The 9,989-nt window shown below is 34.3% G+C and overlaps 1 protein-coding gene across 2 annotated transcripts; it reads left to right on the top strand.

The window, feature by feature from the left end:
- The first annotated feature begins 521 nt into the window (after window positions 1-521).
- LOC104097750 (uncharacterized) lies at window positions 522-5,518 on the top strand. Of its 2 annotated transcripts, none has more exons than XM_009604366.4 (5): window positions 522-1,075; window positions 2,729-2,858; window positions 4,107-4,297; window positions 4,628-4,801; window positions 5,046-5,518. In XM_009604366.4, the coding sequence occupies exons 1-5, from the start codon at window positions 875-877 to the stop codon at window positions 5,130-5,132; spliced, it is 783 nt and encodes a 260-aa protein (XP_009602661.1). In that variant the 5' UTR covers window positions 522-874; the 3' UTR covers window positions 5,133-5,518. The 2 variants fall into 2 exon arrangements, with proteins under 2 accessions (XP_009602661.1, XP_070033934.1); XM_070177833.1 differs by having other exon boundaries at window positions 731-1,075; window positions 4,158-4,297.
- Window positions 5,519-9,989: the final 4,471 nt, after the last annotated feature.

Genomic DNA, 9,989 nt, shown 5'->3' with positions numbered 1-9,989 from the left:
TTTAGAGATTATTATGCATTGATTAATAATAAAAATTATTATGTGATAATTAATCAAATGATTGTTATATAAATTTTACGGGTATTTTCATTTTTAAGTAGTCTAATTTTCATATTACTTATATACGTAATCTTAATTAATAATACATAAATTTTCAGATAACTTAATACAATTTTTATGTAATACCATCGATCAAACATTACATCAAGAAATATCATCCATTTTCTTAAACTTTGATATGATTATTGTATGTTTCCTTTTCACTCCCTCAAAGTGGATGATGTTGTCACTAGAATATTGTAATTCAAAAGCGAAAATAATCAAGATAAAAAATTAAAATGACGATATAATATTCAAATTCTTGTTTAAAACCCATTTAATTGAAGGTTAAAAGGGTTATAATGAATATTACAGAAACTAAAATCGAAATAAAGCAATAACTGAGGGACTAAAACTACAGTTTCCCCTTACTTTATTTCTTCACTTTCCCTTATGTAGAAAAAGTTTAAGAAAACAGAAGAGATCCCAACATGCTATAGTAAACCTCCCCCAAGGCGGCCACCATGAATGCAGTCGATCACATTCAGAAGCGCGACAATAGGCGCGTGTTTGCTATTCTCTTCCCAACCGTCCATTCCTATCAACATCCTACCAAAGTTTTTAATACTATAAAGAAAGGGACCTACAAAGCAAAGCAAACAAGTAAAAGGTTATAGCACAAGAAAAGCTTTGAATCTCAGATACCTCTCCCCTTATCTATTTCACGTTGTATGCAACTTCAAAACCCTATATAACTATCCCTAAATCTTTAACCGCCGACCACAGAATCAGCTGAATTGTTATTTGATTGAACATTTGAAGGTGTGACAGTAAAATGTCTGCTATTGTTTGCGGCAAGAGATCGTTCTTCGAAGATTTACTATCGCCGTCGCCGACTTCAGCATCGCCGCCTATTTCAAAGAAGCTCCGATGTTCCTCCACCTCTCCGATTCGATTACCGTCTTCGTCGCCGCCGCCTCTGCAGGCGGCTGTCATCGATCAGCTGAGAGCTTTGTTTCCTGATATGAACAGTCAGGTATGCGTTCCTCCTAGAAATTTGTTGTTGTAAATGTTCGTTAATTGGAGAAATATTGTAGAATTTGCTAATATTCTTCTTTTTTTTAAAATTTGGTTATTATAAGTAAATATTCTGGTATCGTAATGAAATGATCCGAATGTAGTGGGATGAATATTATAGATGACTTGTCCTACCAGCTCTAAGAGGGTGTAACTAGTTTATAAGCGCTTTTCGGCTTATCTACGCGTTTGGTAAAGTTAAAAGTGCTTATAAGCCAAGTGCTTATAAGTCAAAAATAAGCCAAAAGTCATAAGTTGGTCAACCCCAGCTTATGAATTTTTAGCTTATAAACACTTTAAGTTTGACCAAGATTTTTACTATTTTATCCTTAAAATATTCTTTTTTAGAACAAACTCCTACATCGATAATTATTGCCTCAAGTATTTTTTCAACCTACCCCGCCTCTTCAAGTCAGCAATTCTCATTGACTATTTAAGATAAGCGAATCCTTTATTCCTTTGCATATTTGTATCAATGTAATTGTATATTAATCTTTGAACTGAATGTAATAAATGAGGACATATCAATTTTTTGGTATATTTCTTTCTAAGTGTTGTGGTGATGAAGACAATGTTTGTTTCTCTTCAAATATTTTGTCCTATTTAGGTTCATTTTTTACTGAGAAACTTTTGTCAATTTATTAATTATTATAACTTATGATTATATGCTTATCATAAAATAAATTATATTTATCATAAAAATTATCTTATCTAAGCACAGTTGTATTTAAAATAAAACGACAAATAGAATATTTTGTATTTGAATCGATCTAAAATCTAAAATTTTGAAGAAATTACGCCTTTATAAGTGTAAACAATTATAAGGTTATTTAAGTCATTTTAACAGAAAAAGAGCTTATCAGCACTTTTTTTATCAAATACTGCAGCAACTTATTATTGATTTCAGCACTTGTATCCAAACACGTAACTGCTTATTTATTAAATCAGTTTCAGCACTTAAAAGTATTTTTCAACACCTAATGATTATCAGCTACTTCAAATCAGCTAATCCAAACGGGCTCTAACTAGTTTGAGATTCAGGTAGTTGATTTAATTTGGTTATTGCAAGTATTTCTCTGCGATAGTAAAGGATGAACCATTTTAAGTTACTTTTTGGGCCGGGTAGGGGGACTGGTTTGCAGCTCTTTAAGCTCAAATGTCCAAGCCTGTCAATGAACGACTTTGGAGATGAAGCAAAAACGTATTGTTATTTTCATCATCTCACGTTATCTACACAAAATTCATTTCAGTTTGGGACATTCCGAAGTGTTTGATACTATTTCATTTCTAAACAACTTTTAAAGTACATTCAATTGTATGAAACTGTTGAACTTTTAAACTCATTGAAATGCTTGCTAGGCTACCTACATTACACACCCTTGGGCTGCAGCCCTTCCCCAGATCCTATGTGAACGCGGGATGCTCTGTGCACTGGGATGTCATTATCCTGGGTGGTCTTCTACTATAAGAATCCCAAAAGCTGTAATCAATTACTTACTTACACGGTGCAAAGATTCATTTTAATGTGTTCTGTATTTCTGTGGAAATACATTGCGGTTGCTTTTGTTTGACAAGTTTCTGGGTACTTAGTGTTTTATTATCTACTGTTCAGCTTCTTGAGAAAGCCTTGGAGGAGTGTGGCAATGATTTGGATGCTGCCATTACGAGACTGCATGGACTTCATGTTAGATATGCAGAAGAAAATTCTACTGCTTCAGAAGCTGATGGAGAGATGGACAGTGGTATGTATAAACATTATGTTTCAATATTTTGAGTTTGCTGATTAAGGAGATGTTAAGTTTTTTCTCATGTTTATTACTCCATACATCTCAAAATGATTCCTAAGTTTGTGATGTTGGAGTGAATATATATGTACACAAATGTATTGGCTATCTTATTAATTGCATAGCGTTGCAAAATTGTATGGAAAAAGTTCAACTAAATCCCTTCCATCAGCCAAAGGGAGATTGTGGGATCAACATAAGTACTCCTAAATAGGGTTTAGTTCTCAGTGACATGACAGTGGATTCTATGGTGTTTGCTGGTCATTGAAATGGACATTTTCTCCGGAATTTTCTGGCCCTGTCTGTTCCCACGATTGCTACTCATTTTAGTTACCTACTTCTCCAGCATGCTATTTTAGGGTATAGAACCTCGTTGATATAAAAAAGAGTTGTATAAAAATTAACTAACACAAATTGGAGTTATAATTAGGATACAAATTAGACTGTTATTTATTGCTTACCATGGATAAATAAAAACTTTGTAATGGCTTGTGCATGAGATTCAAAAGGAAATGCCTAGTAAGTAACTATATGTATTGCTGATACATCGCAGTTAGAGCCATATGTCTGATGTTATAAGATAAGCATCCTATGGTGCAAAGGAATTTCAACATATGTTCATGTGACTAGTTCTTTTGGAGGAACTCATAGATGTGTCCACTTAGCAGTTCATTCGAATCTTGTGACTCACGTATGTTTATCTGAATCTGTAGGAATTAGTGTAGAATGGAATGAAACTATTTAGTATTCAGGTGCACACAACTCAGGTTATATCAGGTGCAACTTCTAAGTTGAAAACTTTGGCATCAGTCCTCTCTGATGAATTACAGGTTCTTGTTGATATACAAATGCCATGCCATTTCTCTTATTTCTAGTGAATCTTCATTGGATCAACTGAATGGTTGTTATATCTTAGAAGTAGATTAATCAAAAACCTCATTAGCCTAGTCCAGATTTTCATAAATTGTAGAGGTAAGGAATCTAGCCCTTGTAAATGACGTAATTTCCCTGTTAGATTTTATTAGCTCTCTCACTATGGCTTAAAAGCCAGTTTTTTCCTTTTGGTTTAGCTCCAAGCTCTGACCTAGAAATTTTTTGTATTAGGAGCAAACTGAACTTCTTTCTTGTACTTTTTGCATCTTCTTGATGCCTTTAATGCAACATCTTACTTCATCAGAAAAAAAAATTGCATGCAAAAATTTGCAGGTACAGAGCCCATTACTTCTGTCCTAAATGATCTTCCGGCTGATGGTGCAGAATGGGTGGAGCTGTTTGTGAGGGAAATGATGAGTGCTACAAGCATAGATGATGCTAGGGCTCGCGCATCAAGAGTGTTGGAGAGCTTAGAGAAATCTATTAGTTCAGGTAGTGCAGAAGCAGCTCAAAATTTTCAAAAGGTTGGTATCATATATTTGTGTATGTTGTAGTTCGTTGATTTTGCCAGACGACTAATTTCCTGCCAAGGAGTTGTGGGATGATATTTCACTTCTAGCAACTGCGCCGGCGATATTCACATACTTTTCTGGTGCATTTACTTATTATGCTCAGAAGAGTTATGCTAGAAAACTGTTTTGGGAATGCCCATATTGTTGGCTCTCCAATGCATTCTCTTTGCTTTATTTCATGAGCTCGCAGATACTCATGTTTGCAAATTTACCTTTTCGACATTCTAGTTTATTGACTTTTGCCTATCATTTTCTGATGTTCACCATGCCTGATATTTCCAGGAAAATATGATACTGAAGGAGCAAATAGAAATGATTCTTCGAGACAATGCCATTCTCAAACGTGCAGTGGCAATCCAACATGAACGTCAAAAGGAGTACGATGTTAGGAATGAGGAAGCACAGCATCTGAAGCGGTTGATTGTTCAATATCAAGAGGAATTGAGAACTCTTGAGGTAAAAGCTGGATCTTCATATATTAATTTTCTTGCTTTAACGCACTCTACATGGAGATGCGTTTCATTTACAACCATAGCGAAACATCAAATTTTAATTTTATTTACTCCTGTATTTGTATCGTTGATGCAAGTTTGCTTGCAGTGCATGCGGATAGCCTAGTGTAATACATCGTAACTATCATCCTGCTTCATATATAGACGTATTCAGGTTAGACTTCCTGATTTCATATTCATCATTGCAGGTCAACAATTATGCTATGAAAATGCATTTGCAGCAGGCTCAGCAACGCAACTCTATCCCTGGACGCTTCCATCCAGACGTCTTCTAATGTTGAGATGTTTTCAAACAAAGGAGATGGAACCTAGAAAGAGAGCAATCCGGTTGACATCTTGTTAGCTGTGACATAATAAATTTGTATTACATCTGATTGTAGTCTCTTGAGTTATAAGGTTATGTTGAGTGGAGCCGGCTGCTGTTGATGATCTCACATGGTAGCATGTACGTGGCATCATCCGGATAGTAAGGCCTAAAAAGAAGTTGTTTTGAATGATGTGACTAAGCTGTTTTACTGTTCAAATGAGTCACTTTTTTCTTGTGCAAATTCAATCATGTCATAGCCTTTTCATTCATTATGAATAGCATCAGTCCTTCTCTGTACGACATTATGTAATGCCGTGAATTATAAGTATATTACTACGTCTGTAATTGTTTTAACCCCGTCTGGAGAGACTGCATTCTTGCTGACACTTGGGGCGTGCAAAGAAGTAGTGCTATTTCACCTGCCAAGCTTTGGATTTCTCTCGGTTTTTGGTCATCCAAAGCTTGAAATCAGTTTGCTAAAAGGGTACAAGTTTTACCTCTTCATCGTACTCTTGAATTTTTCCCTATCTTTCAGTTCCAGGTTTGATAAAATGTGCATTCAAGATTACTTTTTAAACAATAGTCGTAATAGTTGTTATTGGTGCATTTAACCCAGTAATCTGTGGGGTGTATTTAGAGGGTGTCAAATGTGCGGGCTGCGCTGATTTTGAGCGGGTTAAAAATGCTGAGTCAATATTGACCCGTCCAAAAGTTACTTGGGCCGAGACGAGGTAGGTCAAGATAGGCTAAACTTTGGGTCATAGGCCAACCTGCCCAACTCTTACCCGGCTTTAATTATTGTATGTTTCTTTCTTATGAATTGTTTAATTACCAAAGAAGACATCTTTTCTTTTGTTATGGTCATATATAACTTATGAAACAAAAAAGAATTATTTATAAGATATTTAAGCAAAGTTGCTCATGGATCAATTTGAACTAAAAAATCAGCTCAATTTTAGATGGGCTGGATCAAGATGGACTGAGGCTACAATGGCCGGGTCAATGAGCAGCCCAACCTTGGCGGATTGGGAGGGTTGATTGATTTGAGCTCAAATTACCATCCCTATGTGCATTGTAAAAAAAAGATTTTTACCTTCCTATACACTATTTGAAACTTTATTACCCTCCCTACTCAAGTTTCAATTTAATTACATAGGCATATACAATTTACTAATTATATACATTTTAGGACTTTAATGAGAATCAATTAACTCCTATAATCTCGCTAACGTACATAACCCACTCCCCTCACGTTTCTCTGTCCATACCCCCCCACGATTCTGATACTCTCTCCCTCTATTAACGCTCTCTTCCATTTTTGTTCAAAAATCTTTTATAATCTCTCTTACTTTCTGATTTCTCTCTCAAAATCCTACGAAATCAGTAACAGCTTAAAATTTTCACTCTTACAATGAAGAAGAAAGGATTTTCGAAGAATAGCCCTAAGCTAATATTGGTGATATTTCTACTTTTGATTTAGGTGTTTTCTCACAGGATTCATCCAAAAAGTAGTGAAAACGATACATGCAAAACCAGAGACAAAGTCCAAGCTTTCCCCTCCTGAAGCTAGAGCAGAAGCTCGAACAAAACTCAAGCATGACAGGGATGCCGGTGAAGCTTCGACATCTGCTAAATCAGTAAAGCGGAAGGGCAAAGAAATTGCTCGTGATGATGATTTCGTCGAAGAAGAAGTTATCCCAAAACCCGCAAAAAAAAAAAATTAAAGTTTCTCCTACTGTCAAACATTCAAAAAAGAAGAAGGTTCAAAAATCTCCTAAAAACATACCCCAATAGCCATTGGAGAAAGTAAAGTTTTAGTATTTACAATTTTTGTTCTTTTGTTTTAGTTACAAAACATGTTTTCATTCTCATGACTATACTTATTTTTTATTTTTCTGTATTTGTAGAAATTTTGTCTACATTGTGTATATTTGTTGTTGGTTATCAACCTTTCTACATTTTTCTGGAAATTGTAGATTTCTTGTATATTATTCGAAATAATTTTGTTAGGGAATGTACTACATGATGTAGTTGGTTTTATTGGTTATTATTTGCTTATTTGTAAATGTTAGTTTTATTTTCTATAAACAAATTGTATATATTATGTCTAGTTGTTAGTTTCTACTTTTTTGCTCTAAACATAATTTTGTTAGTGCATTTGCAGCTTCAATGTAGTTCAGTTGTTATATATGTTTACTAATTTTATAACTTATTTGTATGCAATGTATTAATTTCTTTCTGGCTATAGCTAAAGTGTAGTAGAATTGTTATTATTTTATTTTTTGGTCTTTAAACATGTTTTATTAACTTACTGTTTCTTTTGGTGCAGAATCAAATATTTTTTGCACCACATGATGTTGTTTATGGCATCACTAGGTTTCAGACATTATCTGACCCTGCTATTCCTTCCCAAATCAAGGTGTTATTGTCTAAAAATGGGTTAAAGTTGTTTAAGAAGATATGTTTTGGGCACTTTCTTTGCATGCCCAAAATATGTATCTAAAATCAGGAAATTCAACTTCTCATAAAGTATGAATTGAACGCATTCGGTTCTCATTTTTTTACAGCAGAGATAAAGGGTGAGAGGCTGAACTTTGGGTTGAGGGATTTTGCCCTTATCACTAACCTTAGATGTTTTACAGAAGTAACGGACTTTGGTTACACAACTAAGTATGACAGTAAAACAATGAGGAACTATTTTCCGAACAAGAAAAAAGTTAAGAAGTCGTACTTGAAACAAATTGTAACCAACCGTAGTTGGGTGAATGATGAGGATGCAGTCAAGCTGTTTATTCTCTATCTGATAGAATTCTTCCTCTGTCCTTCAAGAAAGATAATGGTTTGATAGACTATTTTAGATTCTATTTGGTGGACTCGGGGCAGTATGCGAATTTCGCATGGGGTATCGAAGCTTATACACAATTGTTTCTGTCTGTTAGGCATAAGCTGAACCCTTCTGTGCATTTTTATCTCATTCGAGGTTTTTCACTCGCTATGCAAATCTAGTTGTATGAGTGTTGCTCTACAATCAACACTAATATAGTTACAAAGGTTGGTAATTCGGTCCCCCGCATACTTAACTAGACAGCTAGTAAGGACAAGATATTGATTTCTGCATTGGAAGAGAGGATGATCAAACCATCATGGATCAAGGTAAATATTTTTCACTTCTATACAGACAATATAAATACAAATTACCTACATATTTTATACATATGATCACTAGGTCCCTCACATTTTTATTTCACTCAGTTCACCAACATGATTGAAGCCCCAGAAGAGCTTTCTAAAATGACTTTGCCAGACAAAGTTGAATACATCCTTGAAGAAGCTGAAACACAGGTCGAGCATCCGACAGATGCTCCATCTCCATCTGGCAATAAGCAGGCAATGAGAATAGATGATATTCTGAAACAACTAAAAAAATTAAGAAAAGATGTTGATAAAGTAACAACTGATGATATTCCTAGCTGGTTTCTTTAATTTATGTTATGCAAATTATTTCTTTAACTCTTTCTATTTTAATACGTAGGTCAGTTCAGACCTTGGATTGTTCAAGAAAGAGGTTACCTAATTCTTGATTTTTAGTCTTCTTTATATATCTGTAAGCCTCTAATTGTTAGATACATTATAACCATTTTTTGTTCTTTAGGTTTTTCAAGAACTAGGTAGCATTCGTCTGTTACTCAATGATTCCATCAAGTCTGTGCTACAGGCAATAAAAAGTCAACAGGATACTAACATTGATGCTAAGGTTTCATTCAAAATATATTCATTTTGAACAACAATTTTTACCATGTTTATGTTTATATTAACATTCATAAAGTATATAGCCTAACAAATTCTGCTTGCAATTTACTGGCAGTTCTGCGAAAAATGATGAGCATTACAAAGAAAAGAACAAACAACAGTATCGTGGCAGTAGTGCTAAACCAGTGTTGGCCAGTAGTAGTAAAACATGTATTTTAACACAATTTCATGATATATAATCTACATTATATTCACATTATATCTACATTATATCTACATATAGCCTAAATTACCAACAAATAATCTACATTATATTTTCAATTGTTGTCTTAGATACATGACACATGTCTGACATTCAAAATGAGGAGAATGTTCCTATATCATGCCCTGTAGATGTTGACTTATCTTTTCAATTTCAAGGGGCATTGGAGGAAGAAACTGCAGGTATGATTTAGTACATTTTATCTACATATTTTACAATACATATTACATCTCAGCTACATGACAAAATTTCAACAAATTAACTATAATTTACCTACAATATTGTTTCTATTTACTACAAATGATTTACAATTTTATTAAGTTGTACACATTTATTGTAACAGAGAAGAAAACTATGTATGTGGACTCTTTAAAACAGGATGCAAAAGTTAGCATACAAGGAGAGCATTTAAATGAGGAGAAGGAGACTGTGCATTTGCGATTTCCAATTCAAGAAGCAAATGTTATACAATAAGGAGATGATTGCAATAAAGATTTCAGTGGTATTATATATTATAATATAATTGTAGGAAAAAAATAACAGCTTTCATATAAGTTTCAGTTTTCCCAAAGAACTGATGCAATCAACATACAATGTTGTTCTTTTATTTTTAATTGTGTAGGTGAACCAGCTGACTACATCAATGTGGGTGATTCAGACAATGACTCCAGGTCTGAAAAAAGGGCAGTAACACTTGATGACTTTGAACTTCCAGAGAACTTCTCACAGATTGTTAAGTTCGGCGAGGTTAATGAAGATGAAACAACCCCTGTGCATCAAGTAAGAACAAGGGTTCCTGGAAATCATGCCAGA

This window comes from Nicotiana tomentosiformis, chromosome 6 (assembly GCF_000390325.3).
Source record: "Nicotiana tomentosiformis chromosome 6, ASM39032v3, whole genome shotgun sequence".
Lineage (NCBI taxonomy): Eukaryota > Viridiplantae > Streptophyta > Magnoliopsida > Solanales > Solanaceae > Nicotiana > Nicotiana tomentosiformis.
Note: the sequence above shows the minus strand (reverse complement) of the source record. Positions and strands in the feature narration are given on the sequence as shown.